The 27780-nt window shown below is 40.7% G+C and overlaps 1 protein-coding gene across 3 annotated transcripts in view; it reads right to left on the bottom strand.

Moving 5' to 3' along the window:
- The window catches only part of LOC126100304 (RNA-binding protein 26), a 248156-nt gene that overhangs the window by 122628 nt on the left and 97748 nt on the right, over window positions 1-27780 (bottom strand). For all 3 annotated transcript variants that reach the window (XM_049910913.1, XM_049910914.1, XM_049910912.1), the window contains exon 9: window positions 12099-12325. In XM_049910913.1, the coding sequence (XP_049766870.1) occupies window positions 12099-12325 (227 nt within the window). The remainder of the gene's footprint in view (window positions 1-12098; window positions 12326-27780) is intronic.

Raw genomic sequence — 27780 nt, 5'->3', positions numbered from 1 at the left:
CTAGTCTCCAAACCAGAGGGTGTGGAATGACACAGAATGTTACTTGTTCTCAGATAACAGGCGCAGATGTGAAGAGATGGCAACATTCTTGGGGCACAATATGGTAAGCTTCATCATGACGATCAGACACGGTCAACCAGAACCTTGACAATGAATATCCCTACTCTCACTTTCCTGTTCAGTCAAACACTAGGCCACTCTCACACAGAAATGCCCTACAAATCTGGATACTGTACTATTTGAGCAGCCACCCAAATGGAGACCCAAAATAAGAATCCCATCAAACACTGTCTGGTGCTGACAACTTTGTTTCACAGTAGTATACAGCAACTCCATGTCCTTCACAGTAATGAAACAACTTTGACACAATTCAAACACATTATATACCCTACCAGACCTGGCAACAACATTAAACACAAACACTACCACCGTCATCTGGTGGCCACTCTAAATGTCATACACAACTGCGACTGTAATCATTCACATACCTGCCTATGGTTACGTACATGTGCAGTTACACTGACAGCTAACAGTGTCTTCTGGTTGCTTCACCTTTTTCATCATGCAAAGTATATTTAATACTTTTGTTAATTTAACAAATCCATAAACATTTCACACAGCACACACAAACAGTGAAAAATATTTAATGAGTAAAAGTCCATTTTTATTTGTTGTACTTCTTATGAAGCAGAAGCTCCATTAATCAAGGTTGCCAAGGCTTTTCGTCGTGCATAGTTGTCAGTGAAATTATCAATGGAAACTGAAATTTGCTTTACAAATTACAATCACGTAGTGCTGTGTTATCTGCTTACCAATGTACTGTCAACCCAGGATATGTGCCTGTCGTGTTGTACATGTGCTGCCTACTACAACTAAACTGGGGGTGTACATTTTTCCATCTGTGTCGCAAGCTAAAAATTGGGCAAATTGCAACAATTTTTAAAAAACCTGCACAATGTGCCTTAGTAGCTAAAATTTGACAGTGCATTTCTTTTACCGTTTTCTTCCTGTATAAAGAATTTCAGGGCAGATCTCAACATGTTGGACTGGATTGTTCCCTGGTAAGTTCACACACACACACACACACACACACACACACACACACACACACACACACACACGCGCGCGCGCGCGCACGCATGCATGCAAAATCAACAAACTGGTGTATGAAAACATTGTCTCATGGTACTGTCATCGTCTACCTGAAGCGAGACACTACGAGGAATTTGGTGAAGTACTAGTTTCGGTGTTTGGGATCATTTCATAATCCGAGGTTGTGCAAACTATGTACACTTAACATTTTTTCGAACTTGCAACGAGTTTAATATCCATAATAAATAACAGTTCCCTTTGTGGTATCATTAAGTGTTAACAACAGAGATGAAACTGAATTAATTTTATTTGGGCTTTCTTTGCATGTGCTTGGTAATAGCATCTGTCTTTGTGCAGTAATGTGGAATTCAATTAATGTTTTCACCCCCCTCCCCTCCCCACCACCACAGTAATGTGAAATCCAGTGACGTTTTCACCACTGCAAAGATGAAATATGAAGAATCATTTATTTCTTATGAAGACCTATTTTTCTTTTCTTTTTTCTTCCCGTCTTCATACTGACCTATCATGATCATGCAACAACTTCAGTTCATCATCTTTCCTTGTAGTTTTCAATTTTTCCACTACTCCATCTTCTCCCCATGTTGTCTTTTCCTTTCTTCTGTCCACATTGTTCCCAGTTTCTTATTACTTCTCCATTCTTCTCCATATGTGATATTTATCAGTTAATTCAATTGATGTAAAAATTTTGTTAAAAATTGTGTAAATGTTAGAATGGACCAGAAATAACTCTGACAATTCTGTGAAATATGGCTCAAAAGGTTTTTGTTGCGTTAATCAAAGTCCAGAACAAAAATACAGTACTTCACTAGCCCAAAGAAAATGTGCACAATAACACCTTTCGGTGACAAAGAAATGCTGTATATTTTTGCTTAAATGAAGAAGGGAGAAAATGTCTAAGTTAAGCAGAGTGCAGTTTCTATTCATAAAATCTGAATTTATTGTCTAAACGGAAGAAATTAAATTCACAAAAGTGTGAAAGAAAAACTTTTAGAAATATTTAGAGTGTCTCGTGAGGTTCATGCACCATTACTGAACAAGATCTATGAAACATGGCCTTCTGGATTGCAAGTAAGATGAACATTACTTATTTCCACACTTCTTTGACACTTAATATAATTTAGATTCCACACATAACAAACAGCGTGATTCAACCTCTTGATAAAGACAGTGTAACACACTTTTCTGAAAAATGTTGGACAATATACAGGCTGTTTCAAAAAGTACTTTACAACTTTGAAAATTCATAAATTAATCCGTAGCACCTACAGAGGTGATTGTAGTGTCAATTTGTAGGGAAATATATCAAGCTTTGTGTCACATAGTTTGCTAGTGCTGAATTGCACCATAAGCAGCGCTAGCAGCAGTTGCGTTAAAGATGGCTGCCTTCACTGGCGGTAATGTGCCATCAAGTGCATGGTCCCCCACATTCCCCCGACCTGGCACCATCCCTTTTCTTTTTCTTTTTAATGTGAATTCATCAAGGATATCATGTTTGTACCTCCTGTGCCAGCTTTTCTACCTGAACTTAGAGCAAGAATTTACGCCACCACGGAGTGAGTTACACCTGCAACACTACAGCACATTTGGGAAGAAATTGACTTCTGATGGGATGTGTGCAGGATAACCAATGGAAGCCACATACAACATCTTTAGTTTAAGGTACAAAAACTTAATGTGTTTCCCTACAAAATAACACTAAACCCAGTTCTGTATCTTCTTTCAATAAATTTATATGGATTTTTAAAGTTGTAAGGTCCTTTTTGAAACACCCTGTAATTTTTGAGAGCCCTTTGTCATTTTAGGTTCAACAGCACAACAGAATTGTCAAAATTCATTCATTTGTGCATTGTTAGCTTGCATCACCATGTTTTATGAATTTGATCAAGTACCCAGCACAATATGTGGAACAATGGCCACGACCATTTCTTAATTCAACCCAGTTGTGTCTAAAAACAACTAGGAATTACTGTGAAGTGCCTGAATGCATTAATTTCCTTATCTGCTGTGCCTTGTGTGGAGAAAATGTTTGTTTTCGCATTCCAATAGACACTTCACATTTTTTTGTGATGACTACAAGGAACTGTTTCATTGCTAGTAAAATACATTCTATTCAAAAATTATCATAAGTACTGCATTACAGGAATTGTTATGAAACATTTTATGTCAACAAATTTAAGTTCCAACTGATGGAAGCTGTATGTAATGTAACAACACACAATGCCTCGATTTTCTTTCCTCTGCGAGTCACTTGTGTAACAATTACATCTGCAACAGTTTAGCTGTCCATATGAACTTCAAGTTATTCAAAAACTTAATGATTTTTAACATTTTTGGTATGGTTCATTTGCTTGAAATTCGTGTGTGTTCACTCTGAACCTTGCACCACGTTCTCTCATCACTGCTGCATCTCCTTATTTGTCGACTCGTGTTAGGCAGGGAGGGATGTACAAACTGCTGTTATAAGTGGTTTTTTGTTTGGTATAAATGAGTAACTTCACAATTTAAAAAAATAAATAAATATTTGCAGATGGTTGTAGCGACTAAAATTTTGACAGCGCATTTATTTTGATATATTCTTCCAGTGTGAAAATTTTCAGGCAGGGTTTCTAGATATTGGACTGGATCTTTCAGTTTTTAGATGAAAAATATTTAAAACAATAGTACAGTTATCACATGTCTTATTATCCTATTGACAGTTCACTGGTACACCAAAAGGAGTGCAAAACTCAGCAAATTCAAGTTACATGCTTGTAACGGGCAATAATTACTTGCTCCAAGCTACATAAAAATAACACGATTCCACGAGCACTCTAAAATGGTGTAAATACCTCATTACTTCTCAGCTTCCAAATTTATTTTATAAGATTACTTTTCTGTTTTGCTCTCCTGAACATGTTACTTTGTTTTTGGTGATGATGGTATCATGTAATTTTCTCTGAGTCAAGAGATCATTCACTGAAAATTTAATTTTCTGCTCATTTTAATCTTTGTTCTTTTAAATTAATTTTGCCTCTTTTTAAGCGTCTGGTCAAACAAACCTTTGGATATTTCCCAAATTGCATATGTCTATGTACATTCAGGTGCAAAAACAGAGTACAATACACACACACTGAAAGTTTTGATTTATACATTTGCTATCAAGGCTGTACAGACACCTAACTCTCTCTCTCTCTCTCTCTCTCTCTCTCTCTCTCTCTCTCTCTCTCTCTCTCCTAACAACCTAACTTCCCACAAATAAGAATATAAATGCCAGGAGGGAACCACATACATCTGGGACGAATTTTGTCCTGGACACACAAAATAAATAAACTCAGTGAAAAATGTGACAAGAAGTTTGTGGCAATAATTGACCAATTTTGAATCCAAATAAAGTAAAGGTACAGTAATTGACAGTAAATACTTCTGTACACACTGCAGTATAAGAAAATCAAACAAATTTCCATGACTATACCAAACCTACTCTCTTTTTTGGAACAGAAGGTGAGATTCCTTAGGGAAAGGTGAGATTCCTTAGGGAAAAATACAAGCAACTTTCACAATTAAATACAGTCTCAAGCTGAAATAATGGAGTAATAGTTTTTAATTGCACTCAGAAACATGAATCAACTATGACTAGTACTGTCATGTGAGGTAGATTTCTCAAAATGGGGCAATAGCTACTCCTAATTATGCCACACAGCTTCCCCCTCCCTCCTCCTCACTCCACCACCATTCTCACATGATATTTTTGAGAACACGTGAAGAACTGATACGATTTAAATGTCTTGCATATGGTGCTAGAGAGTTTGTGGCATGTATCACAAGCTACAAAACTAAACAGCAAAAAACAACAATTGTTTACTTCCAGTTTTAACATCAAGCTCTCATTTCACCCATCACTCTCAGATGGCCTACCGTTACTCTGTTGCCAGTCTGATTCACTCTGGATCAGTGAACAACAACCTAGAATATTCTACATATTTTCACAGGAACCTGCTTCAAACTACAATCAGTGTAATGTAATAATAACTGGCAGTGAAATATGTATAAAAAAGACTATGTCTCATGGTACTTTCATTGTCTACCTGAAAAGAGACACTATGAGGAATTTGGCAAAGTACTAGTTTAGGTGTTTGGGATCATTTCATTATCCAAGGTTGTGCTCTGTCACTACTGACCACGGTGCTGATCAGCAGTAACCTCTAGTCTTCCTTCTGACCAGACTGTGATCTATTGCTGGTGTCATGTCATTATTCAAAATACAGTTTAACTCCTGGTGCCTACAATGTCTTTTGAAGCTCTTATTTTTCAGGGTCCAGAAAAACAAACATTCATCAGAGGGAGTAGTGGGTATCAGGAGTCAAACTCAGCTACAAATAGCAGTGCACAACCAACAATAGCGCACAATCTGTTTGTAGTCCAGGCAGCAAGTAGACACAATAGCACAACTCGCAGCATCTGAAGATGACTGTCAGTTGTCAAAATATTGGCACAAAATGGAAGCAACACCTCTGGTGAACATCCAGAAGCATGCTGTTAATCAATCGTACAGAGAAAATATGAAAGATCAAAACTGGAAGCTGTTTTATTGGAACCACTGAGATACTGGTTCAACAAATTAAACATTGTCCAATAGCTATTTTTGCAATGGGATGACCAAGGATGACCAACAGACACATTTACTGATGAAATTGTCAAAAAAGTCTATGACAAGAATCTCACCATTCACCAACAGAAGCACACAAAGTAACAGTGGATGCATCCTGTGAATCTACTGTAAAACAGGCAAAGTCAGTCCCATCAGCCATAAAAGTTATTGAGGAAATATTTTGGTATGTGGACAACTCAGATTTCTTAGAAAAAGGAAAAACAATCACTGCAATATTGCACTGAGACACAGGACTACTCTGGCATGAAACTGAGGAAAATGCGACTCCATTTAGTGAAAAGGTAAAGTTCAAAGGGTCATTGTAAGCAGTATCTAATTTTGATTTTCCATGTTGCCCTTTTTTAAAAAATAATAAATAAACAGATCATCATTACGGTTACTCCATGACAGCATCCAACCCGGTACGGATCATAAACACTCCAACACTACTCAGGAGTAGTTTGCATCAGCTTCCTACATACAGTCTCCTTTACAGGTGAACCACTCTTTCCTAAAATTCTTCCAATAAACCAAAGTGACCAATCGTCTTCCCTACCACAATTCTCACATGCTCATTCCATTTCACATCACTTTGCAATATTATGCTCAGATATTTAAATGACTTGACTGTGTCAAGCAGGACACTAGTAATACTGTATCCCAACATTACAGGTTTTCTTCTTCCTACTCATCCACATTAACTTACATTTTACCCACATTTAGAGAAAGCTTCCATTCATCACACCAACTAGAAATTTTGTCAAAGTCATCTTTTATCTTCCTACACTCCCTCAACTTTCACACCTTACTGTACACCATAACATCATCAGCAAACAACTGCATATTGCTGCCCACACTGTCTACAAAATCATTTACGTATACAGAGGACAACAGCGGTCCTCTCACACTTCCCCAAGGCACTCCTGACAATACCCATGTCTGTAATGAACACTTGCTGTCAAGGACATTGTACTGGGTTCTATTATTTAAGAAGTCTTCGAGCCACTTACATATCTGTGAACTTATGCCATATGCTTGTATGTTTGTTAACAGCACACAATGGGACACTGTGTCAAATGCTTTCTAGAAATCTAAAAGTATGAAAACCATCTGTTGCCCTTCATCCATACTTCACAGTATATCATGTGTGAAAAGGGCTAGCTGAGTTTCGTATGAGTGACGGTTTCTAAAACCAAGCTGATTCACGAATGTAAGCTTCTCAGTGTCAAGAAAGTTTAATCTATTCCAACTGAGAATACATTCTGCAGCAAACCGAAGTTAGGAATACTGGTTTGTAATTTTTTAGATCCATTCCTTTACCCTTCTTATATATTGGAGTCGCTTGTACTTTTTTCCAGTTATTTGGGACTTTGTGCTGGATGAGAGATTCACAATATATGCAGGCTAGGTAAGGGGCCAATGGCATAGAGTACTCTTTGTAAAATCAACCTGGGATTCCACCTGGACCTGGTGATGTATTTGTTTTCAAGTTGCTTCTCTACATCAGGTACGCTTATTTCTATGTCGTCCATATGGGAGTCTGTCCGATGCTCAAACGACGTTATGTTTGTACGGTTCTCCTGCATGAACGACTTCCGGAACGTGAAATTTAAAACTTTGGCTTTCGTTTTGATATTTTAAACTGCCACACCAGATTGGTTAACAACTGACTGAATGGAAGCCTTAGACCTGCTTAGCAACTTTACAAAGGATCAGATTTTTTTTGGGTTCTCTGCCAGGTCTTCTGCTAAGGTGTGAGAATCTCTACGAGCCTTTGCTTGTCATCGTTTGTGCATTCTCTTCTGAACAGTGGGGAGGGGGGGTGCACAACAAATGGTGAAAATGCTTCTGATATATTTTTACAGTTTGCTCTGGGCCATTTGGGAACCATTCCTGTCGCACTTCCCATATTACTATCATAATTGGAGACAACACATAACACCATTCTTTGAATTAAGTTATACAAATATGTTGCAGCGGAACATGCCAACCATTACATCATCTTTTTTGGCCTTCCATTCCATCAACATCTGCTTATTTCTTCATGCTGTTACATACTCTCCCTTCTGCAGTTTTTCATTTTTTGTGAATTCAGGGAACTCCTTTCTGTCTTGCCACACTGTTCCAAATACAACTGCACTATTAATTGTTAGTTTGCCAACTGAATCTACAACTAGTACACTAACTGTCAGTGTAAATAAAGTAGCCGTTTCTGAGCAAATCGTATGTGGCTCCAAAGCAATTTGACAAGGTGGTTTGTTCTCAGGATGAGTGCTACTCTAAAGCACAACATTACCACAATTTCAAAAAATTTATGCCAAATCTGCTACTTTCAAAGGAATAAACTGCTTGCTTACAAGACGTCTTTTCCAGAGATTCACCTATATTAACATCCCTTTGTGATCTATAAATGGATCTGAATGTGTTCCCAGCTATTCCATAATCAGTTGTTCTTCAAACTGTTTTCTGTATCCAGCTCCTAGGTATTGTCTGCAAAGCAGAGGCATTCAAACATAAATTTAAACCTGTATTTCATTAATTCATTTCCTAAAGTGTAGCGTGTCAAGTTATTTCTTCCTTGGAAAGTACAGTTTTGTGTCCTGGGTTCCGCAGAGTACCCTTAAAGGTGAACATTCCAAGCAAAGTAGTCACTTCATCACCTGTTGTGTCCTTCCAGCTGCGAAATTCAATCTTGCAGCTCAACTGGGACAAAAAATCATGAACTAATGCACATATAAGTTTACTTGATCAGATATTGTTTTGCACCGTCAGTGGCACATTAATGCCAAATTTACCAGCACCCAAAAGTGATGTCAAGATCAACGAATATGTCCAAAAGCATACTGTAGCAACTATTGCAGTGTCATACTGTCACGACACGATTATGAATCTGTGCCACTATCTTTCCTCATCATACCCATCTAGCAAACTTCCTGAGCTGTCACTAAAGCTGTCGTATCCCTGAAAGAGATTTTCCACTATGGAATGTGACGATATACTCCTTTTTATCGTTATGAAAGATCACTCACTATAGTTGGAGTCATGAACGATGGCTGTCAAGTTCAGGCTTGTTCTGCGCACCTACGCCACATACGTTCTGACAGCCAATGAGCAGACAGTATGTTCTGAGCGCTCTGCTGTCAATTCCATAGCTAATGCTAGTGTTAACCGTGATCGTAGCGAGTTGTTTAGTGAATTTCGATTCCATTTGTTGCGAGTTATCATCGCTGACTGTGGTGGTAAGATAAATTCTGGATAAGTAAGCGAGAGACATGCTTTGTAGCATACAAGCTTTCTTCAGGCAGAAAGCACACGCATGCGCATACCGGAGCTGTGGCTTGGAATCGTCAACAAGCAATCACCGTTCATGACTCAACATGCACGAACTGCTATCGATCGTGGATCGGACTACAGTAAATAAAAAGAAAACAGCATGAAAGTGTGTTATATCACCATCACTAGACTCTTGAGACAAATTTAGAATCAACCAAGAAACTATTCTCTTTACTGACAAGAGGTACCATCATGTGGAATAAGTTTTAACTGACAGCATAACATCAATGACCTGTATCCCACCATTGCTATCAACTATAGGCACATAATTCTGCAGATGGATAAAACCATTAAGTAGGGATATAGTGGGTTGGTACACAAGTTGGCAGCATTTTTCCATAAGTTTAATAAGATATTAGTCATGAATAGTACAGTCTCCTTCACTATTTACATCAGTCTGCCAATGCTGGAGTAATTTTTCAATTCCACAACTTCCAGAATCAAGTGGACTTCAGGTGAAGAAGTCGTCAAGCCATGTTCAGAGTGCATTTTCATCTGGAAAGGAAGTTCCTTGTAGGTTGTTCAATAAAGAGCAAATAAGGTGAAAATCTGTGGGCACACGATCAGATGAATAAGATAGGTGTGGAATGACTTCCCAAGCCAACTTCCATATAGTGTTTCTTGTCAGTCTAGCAGAATGCAAGCGTACGTTATATGGAGTTGCATGACTTCACACAGTCTTCCTGGTCGTTGTTCTTTAGTTGCATCTGCACGGCATCTCCGTTGTTTACAATAAATTTCAGCAGTGATGGTTACACCTTCAGGAAGCAATTTGTAGTACACCACACCGTCACTGTTCGATCACACGAATAGCATTATCTTTTGTAGATGCGTGCAGGTCTTTGGAGGGTGAGGTGATGCTTTGCTTGGGCAAACCATTTCTTTCTTTTCCTTATTTTTTTTTAGCATAAAGACATGATTTCTTGTCACCAGTAATGATACAAGGTAGAAATGGTCTGTGTTGTTCACATGCCCACTAATGACGAGCAAACGAGATGAACATATGGCCACCCACCAATTTTTTACGATTTTAGCTCAGCAAATGTGGTACCCATACACCAATTTTTGAACTTTACCCATTGCAAGCAGATGTTGCAAGATGGTGGAATGATCACAGTTCATCACATTTGCCAGTTCTCAAGTACTCTGACATGGATCATTGTGGATTAACGCATTTAAACGACCTTCATCAAATGCCAATGGTCTTCCTGAACATGAAGAGTCACTACTGTCAAAATGATCCTCCTTAAAGCGAGAAAACCATTTTCTTACTGTACTCTGTCCAATGCAATTATCTTCATACATGGGGCAAATGTTTCTGGCCACCTCCACTGTAGGCACCCCTCTAATGATCTCAAACAGAAGAATACGTCAGAAATGACATCTTCAACTTTTACAGTCCTGTCTTCCTCAATTATCAATGTACTGTAACGTCAGAAATGATACAATTTTGCCACTTGGCACTCCATTTTCTAGTGCCCACAGCTCCACTCACTATCTCCAAATGACAAAATGTAAACTCAAATAGCAACAGTGAACTACAAATAAAAATTACAACTGATAAATAAACCCACAGAATCCAGAATACCGACATACAAAACAAAAACACTATGAACGTATGCACCAACCTAATATCTGTGATGCCTATTTGGTGTACCTCTCTCTCTCTCTCTCTCTCTCTCTCTCTCTCTCTCTCTCTCTCTCTCACACACACACACACACACACACACACACACACACACACACACACACACACACAGAGAGAGAGAGAGAGAGAGAGAGAGAGAGAGAGAGAGAGAGAGAGAGAATGGGATCAACTGACTTCACCAGAACTGACAAATCTTTATCAATGACCCACTATTACTGTGTGTGTCAATATTGCACCTATAACCATGAAACTTGGGTTTTACAAACCACAACTGGAGTCGTGAAAAAACCTCAGATCAGAAAATAAAGATATCTGCAGTTCAACATACACCGGAAGTAATTTATTCCATATATTTAACAATAACTTTCCTAAGTTATCTGTTTTACGGTTCTTTTGCAAATGTGTCAATGTCTACACATGTGTATGTTCCCCATAATCTCTGTCGTCCACTCCACACAGTTCCAAGTTTCAAAATCTCACATGTTGACTCTACTTGACAACATTCTAGCCTGCCTACCGCAGCCAATTCTCTCTTACCTTTCAGGACTGATCCTCTCTCGTCTCCCCCCACAAATTCTCTATGCTTCTTTTCAGAGAGGTAAGTGCTAATTTACTGACTTCTAGAAATATTTTTCTACTTCAAAGTACCAAGGCATAATGTTCCAGAAGAGGGATTTGGATTTAAATTGGAAATTCTCTCACCCAACTGCTATGTGTAGACAATGCAGTTTCCCCCTCCCCCACCCTCCCGCCATCCAACTGTCAGACCATTTGCTGTGCCCAGGTACCAAAATAATTATGACATTAATGCCATTTTCCACTGGCGGGATTTACAGTAAACTGCAAATAAGCACCAAAGTCGTTGGCACTGGATCGACAACAAAGCTATCGAAATACCACCAATTGTGTTTAAAAGATGTGGTGATGCCATCACAGGTGATGGAATTTAATAGACTTTATATTTTGCCATAGCCAAACAATAAACAAGTGCATGGCTCAAAACTTTTAAAGCAGATGTACTGCACATTGATTAATGATGATGATGTCTGGTTTGTGGGGCGCTCAACTGCGTGGTTATCAGCGCCCGTACAATTTCCCAACCTTTGCTCAGTCCAATTTTGCCACTTTCCTGGATGATGATGAAATGATGAGGACAACACAAACACCCAGTCATCTCGAGGCAGGAGAAAATCCCTGACCCCGCCGGGAATCGAACCCGGGACCCCGTGCTCGGGAAGCGAGAACGCTACCGCGAGACCACGAGCGGCGGACACTGCACATTGATTGCCAAATCAGTCACAAGTAAGTTGCAACTGCAGCATGGGACTCTCATCTGTAAACTGATGCTACATTTCATCTCAGTTGGCTACTGACCTGATCCACTGGAGTGACATTCCTCTTGCCATAGTGTGCAGCCTGGTAAGCTTGCTGCTCCGGATGCTGCTGCTGCTGCTGTGGCTGCTGCTGTTGTTGCTGCGTCTGTGGCTGTTCCTGCTGTCCCACCTCATCTGTCACCGGCACACTGATCAGCTCCCGCTGAGGTTGCGGGTTGTATGCCACGGAACGGTTTACAGCTCCACGAACTGTACCGCCACGCATACCTTAAAATACATTTTATATAGTACCACAACAAACAGCTAAGAGAAGTTTGTGAGACAAAGTGTGAATTGCAGATAAAAAATTCTAAATGACGGTGATGATAATTCAGCTTCTAAATTAATCAGCCTCGTATCAAACACAGCCCTTTCACAGTTTTTTTATAATGCCATGCAGCACAAATACCTTTGTAAAGTAATAATGGTAAGTCAAGCAAAAGTGAGCTGACCACTCATCTTAAGTGTACACACTGACTCACTGCACTTCTTACTCCATACTATACCATCGAGACACATGTTAAATAAAACGAGTTGAAGAATTCTGTAAAAAATAATTTTTTTCATTTATCACCCGAAAGTATGTTATACATACAAGAGTTGTAACAATTGCAAATTAAGTAAACACCACACACAGCTTTGTGGAAAATTAGTATCAAAATAGACTTTGTGAACTGTAAGAAAATAATTCACTGCTGAACTCCCAAATATTCAGCTTCATGGAAGCTACAGGAGAAATCCTGTAAGAGGAAGACATGTACAGGCTTGCTAATTAGAAGAATCAGGAATTACATTTGTGGTGTTTGCACTGTTATCAAAGTATGACTATCCCCACATTACATCGGTTAGACCATCAGCGAGAGTGCACCGCTAGTTGCTGCTACTAATAAGGCGAATGCACCGTTTGTGTGTTACATATTTTTACGAGCTTCAAACAGGAGCGACTGCAGAAATGGAGAGGCACTGTGATTGCTGTGTACAGATGCGAGCTGAGTTGGCGACCCTTCGCTCACAGCTCCAGGCTACGATGGCTTCCGTCACACAGCTTGAAGCTGCTGCCAAGGGGCATCACTGTGGGAGGTCGAACACAGGGATGCGAGGGACGTTGAACATGCCCCACATGTCCTCCGATCGGTCCACTACTGTGACCACCCCGGGTACTGCCTGCACTGAGATTGACCCCTCACCTATGGTCGAGTGGGAGATCATTCCAAAGTCTGGCAGGTAGCGAAAAACTTTCCAAGGGGCCAATCGTAGGGCCTCCCTGGTTTGTTTGACGAACAGGTTTCGGGCTTTATCTGTGGCTGACGATGTGTCTGAGCCGGATGCAGTCGTCCACCCTGCTCCAGAGGAAGCTTCTTGGCCCGCAAGGTCTGGGCATTCACAGAGGGTGGGTTTGCTGGTAGTTGGGAGCTCCAACGTCAGGCGCGTAATGGGGCCCCTTAGGAACATGGCTGCCAAGGAGGGGAAGGAAGCCAGTGTGCACTCCGTGTGCATTCCAGGGGGAGTCATTCCAGATGTGGAAAGGGTGCTTCTGGATGCCATGAAGAGTACAGGGTGCAGCCAACAGCAGGTGGTGGCTCATGTCGGTACCAATAACGTGTATCGCTTTGGATCGGAGCAGATTCTGTCTGGTTTCGGGCGGCTAGCAGAAATGGTGAACACTGCTAGTCTTGCTTCCCGAGATTAAGGCAAAGCTCACCATCTGCAGCATCGTCGATAGAACAGACTGTGGTCCTTTGGTGCAAAGCCGAGTGGAGGGTCTGAATCAGAGGCTCATGTGATTCTGTGATGGTGTAGGCTGCAGATTCCTTGACTTGTGCCATCGGGTGGTGAGTTTCAGGATTCCGCTTAATAGGTCAGGAGTCGACTACACACAGGAGGCATCTACACGGGTAGTGGGGGCTGTGTGGAAGGGATTGGGCGGTTTTTTAAGGTTAGAAGGTCTCAGGGAACCACAGAAGGGGCGTCCATCTAAAAGTGGGCAGGTAAAACACAAAAAGGTAGTTGTAGAAACAATCGGTATTGTAGTTGTAAATTGTCGTAGCTGTGTTGGGATAGAACCAGAGCTCCAAGCCCTAATAAAAAGCACTGAAGCTCAAATAGTTGTAGGTACAGAGAGCTGGCTAAAGCCAGAAATAAGTTCAGCCGAAATTTTCAAACGATCTAACAGTGTTCAGAAAGGATAGATTAAATACAGTTAGTGGTGGAGTATTTATTGCTGTCAGAGGTAGTCTGCCTTGTAGCTGAATTGAAGTAGATAGTTCATGTGAAATGGTATGGGTAGAGGTTATACCTGACAATTGGACTAAACTATTAATTGGATCGTTTTACCGATCCCCGACCCAGAAGATATAGTTGCTGAACAGTTCAAAGAAAACTTTAATCTCATTTCAAGTTAGTACACCGCTCATACAATTATAGTCGGTGGTGATTTCAAGCAACCCTCGATATGCTGGAAAAATTATACGTTTAAAGCCAGCGGCAGGCATAAAACGTCATCCGAAATTGTACTGAATGCTTTCTCAGAAAATTATTTGGAACAATTAGTTCATGAGCCCACTCTAAGCGTAAATGGTTGAGAAAGCATACTTGACCTTTGAGCAGCAAATAATCCTGGACAAATAGTGTGTATTGTGACAAATACAGGGATTAGCGACCACAAGGCAGTTGCTGCTAGGCTGAATAACCGTAACACCTACAACCATCAAAAAGAAACGCAAAGTACATCTATTTAAAAAAGCTGATAAAAATGCTCTTAACGCCTTTTTAAGAGACAGTCTTCATTCCTTCCGATCTGATCATGTAAGTGTAGAAAAGTTGTGAAATGTTTTCAGAGAGATAATATTGACAGCAATTGAGAGATATATACCACATAAATTAATAAGTGATGGTACTGATCCCCCATGGTACACAAAACAGGTCAGATCATTGTTGCAGAAGCAACGAAAAAAGCATGCCAAATTTAAAAGAACGCAAAATCCCCAAGGTTGGCAAAGTTTTACAGAAGTTCGAAATATAGCACATACTTCAATGTGAGATGCTTTTAATAATTTCCACAACGAAATTCTGTCTCAAAAACTGACAGAAAACCCAAAAAGATTCTGGTCATACTTACAGCACACCAGTAGCAAGACGCAATCAATACCTTCATTGTGCAATAATAACAGTGAAGTCACTGATGACAGTGCCACTAAAGCAGAGTTATTAAACATGGTTTTCTGAAACTCCTTCACCAAAAAAGAAAAAGAAGAAGAAGTAAATATTCCTGAATTCCAATCAAGAACAACTGCCAAGATGAGAAACATAGAAGTAGATATCCTCGGTGTAACAAAGCAGCTTAAATCACTTAATAAAGGCAAGGCCTCCGGTCCAGATTGTATACCAGTCAGGTTCCTCTCAGATAAAATAGCTCCATATTTAGCAATTATATACAACAACTCACTCACAGAAAGATCCGTACCTAAAGACTGACAAATTGCTCAGGCCACACCAATACCCAAAAAGGGAAGTAGGAATTATGGGCCTATATCACTAACGTCGATTTGCAGTAGGGTTATGGAACATATACTGTATTCGAACATTATGAAGTACCTCAAAGAGAACGATTTATTGACACACAGTCAGCACAGATTCAGAAAATATCATTCTTGTGAAACACAACTAGCTCTTTATACCCATTAAGTAATAAGTGATATCGACAGGGTACGTCAAATAGATTCCATATTTTTAGATTTCCAGAAGACTTTTGACGCCGTTTCTCACAAGCGTCTTCTAACCAAACTGCGTGCCTACGGAAGTCACACAAATCTGAAGGCTGTAAATTCAATTTACTTAGAGATTACAGATACAAATAACCTAAATTGGAACGATCACATAGATAAAATTGTGGGTAGAGCAAACCAAAGACTGTGATTCATTGGCAGAACACTTATAAGGTGCAACAGGTCTACTAAAGAGACTGCTTACACCAAGCTTGTCCACCCTATTCTGGAGTATTGCTGTGCGGTGTGGGATCCGCATCAAGTGGGACTGACAGATGACATCAAAAAAGTACAAAGAAGGCAGCTCGTTTTGTATTATCACGAAATAGGGGAGATAGTGTCACAGACATGATTCGCGAATTGGAGTGGCAATCATTAAAAAAAAAGGCGTTTCTCGCTGCGACGGGATCTTCATGGAATTTCAATCACCAGTTTTGTCCTCCAATTGGGAAAACATTCTGTTGGCACCCACCTTTATAGGGAGAAATGATCATCACGATAAAATAAGAGAAATCAGGGCTCGCACAGAAAAATTTAAGTGCTCATTTTTCCCGCGTGCCGTTCAAGACTGGAATGGTAGAGAGACAGCTTGAAGGTGGTTCATTGAACCCTCTGCCAGGCACTTTATTGTGAATAGCAGAGTAATCACATAGATGTAGATGTACATCCACAGTGATATTAGTCACAGAAATGATGATGATGATGATTAGTGTTTTAGGGCACACAACAACAAGTTTATCAGCGCCCTTTCCCAAAAGATCAATTCAGTGCCGATCTTTGCGAGAATTGATAATGTTCAAATTGCAAGATTGGACACAGCACATCAAAACAGGTAGATAAAACTAAAAATAAAATAGCAGTACAAAACAGGTAAAAATAAGTAATGGCGGCTGAGTGACCACTTACAAATAATGGGTGACCAAACCACTGTACAGCACATTAAGACCTCAATCCCAATATATTTTGGGAAAAAGTCCAGACATCACACAAAAGCGTAAAACTCTAGCGGCACTCACCTCATTATTGGTTAAAAGAGAGGGCAGGTCTGGTGGAAAACTGAAATCTTCCCTCAAACCTGCATATAAAACACACTCAGTTAAAATATGTCGTATCGACAGCTGTGTCCCACATGTCTGACATGTTGGTGGCTCCTCACGACGCAACAGAAAACCATGTGTCAAAGGACAATGTCCTATACTAAGCCGTGTAAGGGCTACTTCCTCAGCTCATCGTTGTCGGAAGGAGGTGAGCCACAGTCGGGCAGAATCCTTCACTGCTCGCAACTTATTATCCCTCACGTCCAGCCATTGAGCCTCCCACCAACGCATGACCTTTTGAGTCACGAAAGATGTTATTGCCTGCAAGGGGATGGAACAGCGAGCAGGAGGTGGGATGGAGGAAGCCTCCTTGGCAGCTGCATCTGCAAGTTCATTTCCAGGAATCCCTATGTGCCCTGGAACCCAGCAGAAAATTACATCCTTACCCTGCTGTTGCAAGAGGAGTGCATCCTGCACTTCTTGTACCATCTGATCTGCTGGGTACATCTGTTCAAGAGCGTGTAGAGCACTTTGGGAATCAGAGCAGATGATGAATTTCGTGCCATGATGTCGGCGCATATGCTTTAATGCTTGCAGAATGGCAAACAGTTCTGCATAGTAAACTGAGAACTGCTCTGGGAGCCCTATCCTATGGACAGTATCGGGAAACACAGCAAAGCAGCACATAAAATCCCCCTGTTTAGACCCATCCGTGTAAACAGTAATAAAATCTGAATGGCGTTCTAAAATCTCAGTAAGTTTAATTTTAAAAAGGGGGTCCGGGGTAGAAAACTTCTTGTAAGCAGCCAGATCACGAAGTAATCTTGGCCTTTGTAGTAGCCAGGGAGATCCCCGACTCCATCCCTGGTGAAGGACCTTAATGCCCTCCAGGTGTACTGACTCGAGACTCTCCTTTGCACGGATGACAAACGGCTTTGTTGCCTTCGGACGGTGGCGGAAGAGACGTTCCAGTGCTGGCTGGGAAAAAGTGTTGGACGCCAATGAAAGAGGAGTGGACCTGGCCCTGTACGCGTGCCGTACCACGAGGAGAAGACGCCGAATGGACAGCGGAGGCTCTCCCGCCTCGACACATAGACTAGCAACTGGACTCGTGCGATAAGCCCCCATTGAAAGCCTAATACCCTCATGGTGAATCACATCCAACATTTTGAGGCAGGAAGGTCTTGCAGAGCCATAAGCTTGACATCCGTATTCCAGTCGAGGTCGCACAAAGGCCTTATAAAGTTGGAGCAGACGTACCCTGTCAGCGCCCCAGGATCTATGACTGATGCATTTAAGGATGTTTAAAGCCTTGAAACAGCGGACTTTTAGATCCTTTAAAAGTGAGGCAACCATGTGAGCTTCTGATCAAAAATAAGTCCAAGATATTTCACTTTTTCCATAAAGGGGAGAACAGTGTCTCCTAGTTTTAAGACAGGGAGATTAAAAAGAGAACGGGAATGGTTAAAATCTACACAAACAGTCTTCTCCAAAGAGAATTTAAAGCCTGTGGTCTTAGACCATTCCTCCAATCGCACGAGTGTCAGCTGTAATTGGCGTCTAGCAGCTGTGAGGGAGGAAGACGCACAGAAAATGGAGAAATCGTCCACAAACAAGGAGCACTGCGCGGGCCGTCGTATTGTGGATGCAATGCTATTGATGGCAATTGCGAAAGCTGTCACACTGAGGACACTTCATGGAGGGACACCGTTCTCCTGCTTAAAACGGTCAGACAGGACATTCCCAACCTTATACTTAAAATACCTGTCCGACAGAAGGGATCTGATGATTGTGGGTAAACGCCCACGGAAACCCAACTCATAAAGCTGCCGTAAAATGTTATGCCTCCAGGTAGTATCGTACGCCTTCTCCTGGTCGAAGAAAACCCCGATAAGGTGTTGCTTACGTAGGAAAGCATCTTGTATCGCTGTTTCAAGTAGGATCAGGTTATCTAGGGTGGAATGATACCTCCTGAACCCACACTGGCAGTGGGTAAGTAAGGATCTGGATTCGAGAACCCACACCAGGCGCCTATTGACCATACGCTCAAACGTCTTTCCTACGCAGCTTGTGAGACTAATGCTACGATAGCTACTGGGTTCGGTCCGATCCTTCCCTGGTTTTAAAAGTGGAATTAAAATCGATTCTTTCCACAAACTAGGAAAGTCACCTGTCTTCCAAATTTCATTAAAAAGTTGAAGGAGGACTTCCTTTGACCGCAGATCCAACTGCTGCAGCATGCTATACGATATCAGGTCTGGACCAGGTGCAGTATCCCGAGATACTGACAGTGCAGAGTCCAACTCCCACAAAGAGAAAGGCTGGTTGTATTCCTCAGTGTTCTTTGAACGGAAATCAAAACCAGCCCTCTCCTGTGTACCCCGATAGCGAAGAAATTCTGGGTCCTGGCTAGAATCGGCCGTAATAGTTTGAAAAGATTCTGCCAACGCCCAGGCGATGTCTCTTGGAGATGTTAGGAGACACCCCCCGCTCACATATAGGTGCTATTGGCGGTCGAGAGTATCGCCTTGAAATCCTCCTAATGGCTTCCCATACTTTGCTTGAGATGTGGACCTATTGATGGAGTTCAGGAACTCACGCCAAGACCTCCGTTTACTCTCCCTAACGATTCTTCTCGCCCGCACCCGTGCTATTCGGAAAGTTGCCAGATTCGCATCAGTGGGGCACCGATGGAATCTTCTCAAAGCCGCCCTTCTGTCTCTGATTGCAGTACGGCAGTCGTCATTCCACCAAGGGACAGGCTGCCTCACAGGTGTTCCCTTTGACTTTGGTAAGGATACATCAGCGGCATGGTGCATCACCGCCGTAATGTGATCCACCCAATCCTGGACGCCTTCACACTGTTCAAAAACAGCCAACTGCCGGTAGAGCGTCCAGTTTCCCTTCCGGAACAACCATTTCGGTGGCTGTTTGACACGACCCATTGCAACTGGCAGACGGAGCCAGATAGGATAATGGTCCCTGCCATAAAGGTCGTCGTCTACGACCCACTGAGCAATGTCCGCAAGCACAGGCGAACAAATACAGAGGTCTATGGCAGAAGACGAACCTGAAGCGGTGCTAAAATGCGTGGCCTGACCTGTGTTCAGCAGTATGATGTCGGAAGTCCTGATCAACTGCTCAATCATCTGGCCTCTGGGGCAGGTTTTGTTTGAACCCCATAATGCATTATGAGCATTAAAATCTCCTAAAATGAGAAAGGGACGGGTTAGCTGATCAATGAGCTGTGTGAGGGCTTCACTGCCAATGAGCTCAGCGGGTGGTAAATACAAGGAGCACACTGTGGCATTAACCTCGGCCAGGATCCAAGCTGCAACCGCTTGTAGCGTTGTGGTTAAGGGCACAGGTGAGGAGTGGAATGTGTCCTTAATGAACACTGACACCCCATCCTGAGGCCTATTACCAGTCAGGTCGTCTTTCCTGTACATGTGATATCCTGTAAGTACAGGCGTGTCAGTCTCTTTAAAATGTGTCTCTTGCAAAGAGATGCAAAAGGGGTTTTCCTGTACTAACAGCCGCAATTCTTCAAAGCGAGGTCTGACTCCAGTCAGATTCCACTGAAGTATGGGAGCCATATCAGCGTTTCGGTTTAGATTTCCCCGTCTTTGCGCCATGCTGGTGAGGCACTTGCGGAGCGAGTGGCAGCAGAGGGGCTGCCAGGTTCTGGGAAAGAGGTATCAAAATCCACGACAATTTCCTCATCATCAGTCACGGATGCCATGACGACATCCGATGGTGCCTTTGGCAGGTTTGATGTCAAACACAGTGCCCCCTTTCCCCGGTCCCGTTTTCTTTGTGGAAGTCGGGGATGGGGGAAGTGGAGAGGCACTCTGTTTCTGGAGGGCCTTCGAAGGCTTCACTGTAGCTTTCTCTGCAATAGCATTCGGTGCAGTCGGAGCAGCCTGAATAGCTATATCGTTATTGGTAGTGCTCTGGCAAAGGTACAGGTATTGGTGGAGGATACTGCTACGCTGGACATGGTCTGCGTTGAAGCGTCTACTTTTGATGCACGGTTGTGCACCAAGGAGGCATAGGATGTGGCAAAGACGGGGTTTTGTAGCCCTATACTCTTTTGGCTTCCACATAAGGTAGCCTCTTTGTCACCTTGCTCTCCTGAATTTTTCTTTCCTCTACAAAGACTGGGCAGTCTCTGATCCAGACAGGATGGCTCCCAGAGCAGTTGATACACAGCGCTGGAGATGTGCAGTTGATCCCAGCTTGATGAGCTGCCTTGCCACATATACCACAGGTCGGTTCACCCCCACAACTCATTGTCGTATGGCCAAATTGCTGACATTTGAAACATCGCATAGGGTTAGGTATATAAGGCCTAACCCGAAGTCGGAGGAAACCAGCCAGAACGTATTCAGGTAAGACAGGCGAATTGAAAGTCACAATGAAGGTGGCAGATTTCTCAATAACTCCATTATTCCTACATGTCCTTTGTTCCACGTATACAATCCCCCGTGTTGCCCATTCTTGCTTCAGCTCTTCTACCTCAATATCAATTAAATCATGGCAGGTGACAACGCCTTTACTGGAGTTGAGGGAATTGTGCAACTCGGCAGTAATATCATACTCGCCTAACTTGGTTGACTTTCGAAGCAGCTCCACTTGCTTTGCCCTAGTAGTCTCAACTAACAGGGTACCATTCCTCAGGCGTTTGATAGATTTCAGTGTACCTGCGAGTCCTTCCAAACCTTTATGTATGTAGAAAGGAGACACTTTTTCAAATGAGCCCTCCTTCCTCTTAATCACAATGAAAACATTGTCATTTATGACTCCATGAGCCCTGTTACTCTTTTCTATCTGCATATCTGGAGGACTAGCCTCCCTCATGCGCTTGACATTGTGAAGTTGGTGAAGGGAAATACGTGGTTGCCATGTGCGTCCCACGAGCAGCTAGGGAACTAAACGTCAGCCCAGACGGAGCCCCGCATGCCTGGGTAAGCCTTATACAACTGAGGTGCGGCAGGTACCTCAGAGGTCGCCTGCTAGCAACTGTTCCACCTCAACAGCCACGCATCTTATCAGCGCGCAGCACACCTTAAGATTGAAGGTTTTTTTTATAGAGGTATGTACCATCCTCGCGATCCAGGCAATCAAGCCAAGATCCCTGGTCCCTGCGACATACAACGTTCCACCGTTGCGCCACACGGTGGTCGCTGAAGCATGCCCAGAGCTTACGGTGTCAGAGGACTGGCGGCGCACACCAGTCCACAGCTCGGGGACCCCGGGTTTGCCAAGCCCGTACCCAGCAAATAAATGCTGAGTCCCTGCGGGGCACAGAAATAAGGTCAAAGCAGGGTGATTAAGGAAGCAGGATGAAGCACATTTAAGGCTTGAGTGAGCACTTAGTTCATTAACTTTAATTTGTGATTTTAGTTTACTTAACCTTTTGTACATAAAATCTGCCCTATTTAGCATATCAATAGTTGTTCTGTCATACTACGAACATCACTCTCTTAAGCCATCTTCATACAGGACACAAGGTATCTGACGTTGACCTGTACGTGGATGGGAAATCCGACCTCACGAGACGCTGCACCTGAATCACACGGGGACATGCCAGTTAATGTGACTTTTGACTGTAGTGCTCCCCAATGGCAGCTGTTGGATGTACCTGGCTGAATCTCACAACTTTTCTTCTTCTTCTTCTTCTTCTTCTTCTTCTTCTTCTTCTTCTTCACATAAATGGACACACACAAAATTCCTAAATTAGTTCTATTAAAATACACATTTCCTCCCTTATCCAAATGCTAAAAAAACTTCAATATCCAGTATAATATTTTAAGGCAAAAAGGACAGTGCCATGTCCAGTCAGTAGGGGCACCAGCTTAGAAAAGTCACAAAGTGGGAGAAACTCATTCCAAGAGAGGGGGCACTTGTATTTACACAACACTGAATATTACAGAAAATTTTTTTGTTAATTTGATAAGAAAGTCCCTTAACCTTTTAGGAAACATGAAGGTGAAAAAAACTGGGTGCAGCAAGACACGAACACACTATGCATTGTATCGTGACTTGTTGCTTCTACCAACTACGGTACACAGAACTTCTGCATTCTGCAAAAAATGAACTTTTATTTTATCTCCTGAAGGCTTTAATCACAAATATATTATTAGCTGACATTTAATTGTAACAAACTGCCAGCAACAATATGTTTTGATGAATCTTCAATGTGCCATTACCTTAAAGTGGCTTACTTTCATAACAAATACGTTATAATATGAAAATAACTTGATACCAAAATTCTTTAATCATGAATATGGCTTTCCTCATCATTTTATTACAGCAAATTGTACCAATAATGACACGTTTTGAGATCCTCAATGTATTGGTGCTTGGAAACAGCGTGTATTCATAGGACGTAAATTATAATATCTGAAAATGACAAATACAATACGATATCTCTTAAATTCTGCTTGTGATGTAGACAGCATTCTTGCCTTTTATTGATTCAACCTCTCGTATCATGTTGACAAAATATCACAGAACTTGTTTTGTATTTGATGTGAGGCAATGACTCCTTAATTTGAAATAACTGGAAGCGACATCACAAAACTCTTGCAGCTCCATGTCCACATTAGTTAAATTCATTCCCAGTGAGGACGGATTTAGGTCAGGAGAGCATATACGCTGATGCACTGGATTCAACAATAAGATCTGTGTCAAATAACACCTTATTTGTGTTTACTTCCGCTGTAGGGTTTTCCACTATGAGCTGACACAGTATTCGAATATCAGATGCAGTCTGTTGGTTGCTTGCATAAACATACAATGAGCAAATGTGAAGGAGGATACTTAAATATTTTTCTTGGAGTGATAGCTACATATCTTAGTTGCTTCTCTGTTTTGATGTACTACAAGCAACCAGACAATGCAACAGGTAAAGCAATTTTTAAGTTGCAGCTGAGTTGGTGATTTACATTTAACTGAAAATGAAATGGAGAATGCATCTTATTGTTAACACTAAATAGTTTGTAAAACTACCACACAAATATGTGTTATTCAATGAGAAATACACTCATTCACATTCTTTTCTCCACACAGGAAATGAGATTTTTTGCTATTGGAATACACACAGTTCATTCACTAATAATGTCGTCAGGTATGGCAAGCAATGGTGAAGATAACTATTAACACAATTTAGTATTGTTGCCTCTGCCACCTGTCAATACAATGAGTATTAATTGAGAGTGTCAGGCTACAAAATGGTTTAAATTTTCACATAAAATGTCAATTTTTTTATGTTTTGCATATGAATATGTAATGAAGTTGTTATAATTCTATTATACTGATTTTTTTATTTTGATGCAGAGTGTGTAGTCAAAAATTATTTAGCTGTGGTTCTATAGCTGACCATTATTAGCGGTGCACATTGGTTTAGACTGAACTTCACAATGTTGCAAATATAAAATGCTTGAAGACCAGATATGTTCGGATGCTAATTAGCTCCATCGAGCAAAATGTAATACTGACGAAAATATAATACTGAGATACCTACAAAATAATGTGGATTGCATTTTATGTCACAGCAATAACAAAATTTGTAAGTTTAATTTATTTCGTGTTAGATTATTTTTGAAAATGGTCTCATTTAACAACTGAAACATCTAAAAAGAGACTTTGGTGTGTTTGATAGTTTGGACTCTCAAATGGAGCTGCGGTAGACATCTGGTGAACATCGGATAGGGAAATTATCGGCATTCAATAATAGTTCTTTAACCACTGTTCTGGAGCTTGTGCACTGATGTTCAAGTTTAATTTTTAACAGTCTTCTGTCAACATTTATAAACCTGACTGATAAACCATAGACTTTCAAATCAAAATTCATTGAGGCACACTCCTCTCATCTCATAATGGAGTTTCACACAACAGAGTAGAGAAAAAATTAACAACCCCGGCAATAAAATAAATATGGAATGTTGTTAGAAAGGAGACTGGAAAAGTAACCACTGGGGTAGGTAGTATTACTGTTAAAGAGAACGAGACCATCCTAACCAACAGTACACAAGTAGCTAATATATTTAACAACCATTTCTTAAGTGCAGGAGAAAAAATTAGTGAGAACAGTTCAAAAGAAAAAGCTAGGCAGTACATGGAAGAGTCTGTTTTGAAAAAAATTAGATTAAGTTTCACCTAACAACCTCTTGTGAAATAAGTAAAATTATTAAATCTCTGCAAAATAAATGTTCTGTTGGAGTAGATGACATCTCTAATAAGATATTAAAACAATGTGGAGCAATTACAGCTGATGTTCTGAGTCACATATTTAATGCATCACTAACTCAAGGTATTTTCCCGGACAGGTTAAAATATGCCATTGTCAGGCCTCTCTACAAAAAGGGGGACACCACAGATGTCAATAATTATCAGCCTGTATCCTTGCTTACAGCATTTTCAAAAATCTTCGAGAAAGTAATGTACTCAAGAGTGGTTAGCCATCTCAACAGTGATGGGATACTCAGTAAATCACAGTTCGGATTTCAAAAATGCTGTTCCACTGACACAGCAATATAGAATTTCACTGTCCACATAATAGAGTCTTTAAATATTAAAATGTCACCAATAGGAATTTTCTGTGACTTGTCAAAAGCATTTGATTATGTAAACCATGACATTATGTTACAGAAATTACAATTCTATGGTATAAATGGAATAGCATATGAGTGGTTTAAGTTATACCTACAGAACAGAAAGCAAAAAAATTTCTTATATGGGTCAAGTGATTTAAATAAGTTTGCCACTTCATCTAACTGGTTGAAATAACATTAGGTGTTCCACAGGGTTTCATAATGGGTCCCCTTCTGTTCTTGATATATGTGGACGACCTCCCTTCCTATCTGAAACAGGAAGCTGAACTGACATTGCTGATGATACAAGCATCATTATTAATCCAGTAAAAGAAAGTCAAATTGAAAATGATACAAAAAAAGTTCTTTGGAAAAGTCATTAATTGGTTTTCTGCATGTGGGCTTGCTCTAAACTATGAAAAAACACAGTACATCCAATTTTCTGCTGGAAAAAGTACAGTTCCTTCAATAAATATAACACATCAACAGAAGTCAGTAGACAGGGTAGAGCGTACTAAGTTTTTGGGTGTACATATAGATGCGAATCTTAATTGGAAAATTCATATTTTGGATCTCCTACAGCAACTAGGTTCAGCAACTTCTGCGATCAGAATAATTGCCAATTTTGAGGATATAAAAATTAGTAAGCTAACATACTTCGCATACTTTCACTCTCTGATGTCATACGGAATAATATTTTGGGGTAGCTCAACATCTAAACAAAAAATTTTCACTGCTCAAAAGAAAGTGGTTAGAATAATGTGTGGGGTTCATAGTCGCACATCTTGTAAGCATCTTTTTAAAAGATTGGGAATTCTTACAACAGCCTCACAATACATCTACTCACTAATGAAATTTGTTCTCAACAACATGGACCAGTTTAAGAACAACATTGACATTCATGATTATAATACCAGAGAAAAGACAGACTTACACTATATCTTTATTTAAACTTACGACTTGTCGCCTGAATATGTTTCTTATATTTCATTTTATCTGTTTCTACTATCGTGCTATAATTTCATGTATTGACTCGTTCCATGACCATGGAGACTTCTCCTTAATTTGGACCCACGGAACAATAAATAAATAAAAATATCCTTTGCTCAACCTATCTTTGGCACAGAAAGGGGTAAAATATACTGCTATAAAAATCTTAAACAAATTACCAGATGAAATAAGGTGTCTGACAGACAGCAGCAATAACTTCAAAAATAAATTGAAATCTTATCTCCTTGCCAATTGCTTCTATACCATAGATGAATTCTTGAATAGAAATAAATAAATCTATAAATATAGTATATGAATTTTGTGCCATTTAAGGAATGGGGTACATAATAGAAATATTAATCTTTAACTCTGTATTGTAATATATATATATATATATATATATATATATATATATATATATATATATATATATATATAGTTATAATAGAAGGAAACATTCCACGAAGGAAAAATATATCTAAAAACAAAGATGATGTGACTTACCAAATGAAAGTGCTGGCAGGTCGACAGACACACAAACGAACACAAACATACACACAAAATTCAAGCTTTCGCAACAAACTGTTGCCTCATCAGGAAAGAGGGAAGGAGAGGGAAAGACGAAAGGATGTGGGTTTTAAGGGAGAGGGTAAGGAGTCATTCCAGTCCCGGGAGCGGAAAGACTTACCTTAGGGGGAAAAAAGGACGGGTACACACTCGCACACACACACATATCCATCCACACATATACAGTATATGTGTGGATGGATATGTGTGTGTGTGCGAGTGTGTACCCGTCCTTTTTTCCCCCTAAGGTAAGTCTTTCCGCTCCCGGGACTGGAATGACTCCTTACCCTCTCCCTTAAAACCCACATCCTTTCGTCTTTCCCTCTCCTTCCCTCTTTCCTGATGAGGCAACAGTTTGTTGCGAAAGCTTGAATTTTGTGTGTATGTTTGTGTTCGTTTGTGTGTCTGTCGACCTGCCAGCACTTTCATTTGGTAAGTCACATCATCTTTGTTTTTATATATATATATATATATATATATATATATATATATATATATATATATATAAAGAAAGATGATGAGACTTACCAAACAAAAGCGCTGGCAGGTCGATAGACACACAAACAAACACAAACATACACACAAAATCTAGCTTTCGCAACCAATGGTTGCCTCGTCAGGAAAGAGGGAAGGAGAGGGAAAGACAAAAGGATTTGGGTTTTAAAGGAGAGGGTAAGGAGTCATTCCAATCCCGGGAGCGGAAAGACTTACCTTAGGGGGAAAAAAGG

The sequence above is a fragment of the Schistocerca cancellata genome, chromosome 9 (assembly GCF_023864275.1).
Source record: "Schistocerca cancellata isolate TAMUIC-IGC-003103 chromosome 9, iqSchCanc2.1, whole genome shotgun sequence".
NCBI classification, from domain to species: domain Eukaryota; kingdom Metazoa; phylum Arthropoda; class Insecta; order Orthoptera; family Acrididae; genus Schistocerca; species Schistocerca cancellata.
The sequence above is the reverse complement of the archived record's forward strand: the minus strand, read 5'-3'. Positions and strand labels throughout refer to the sequence as shown.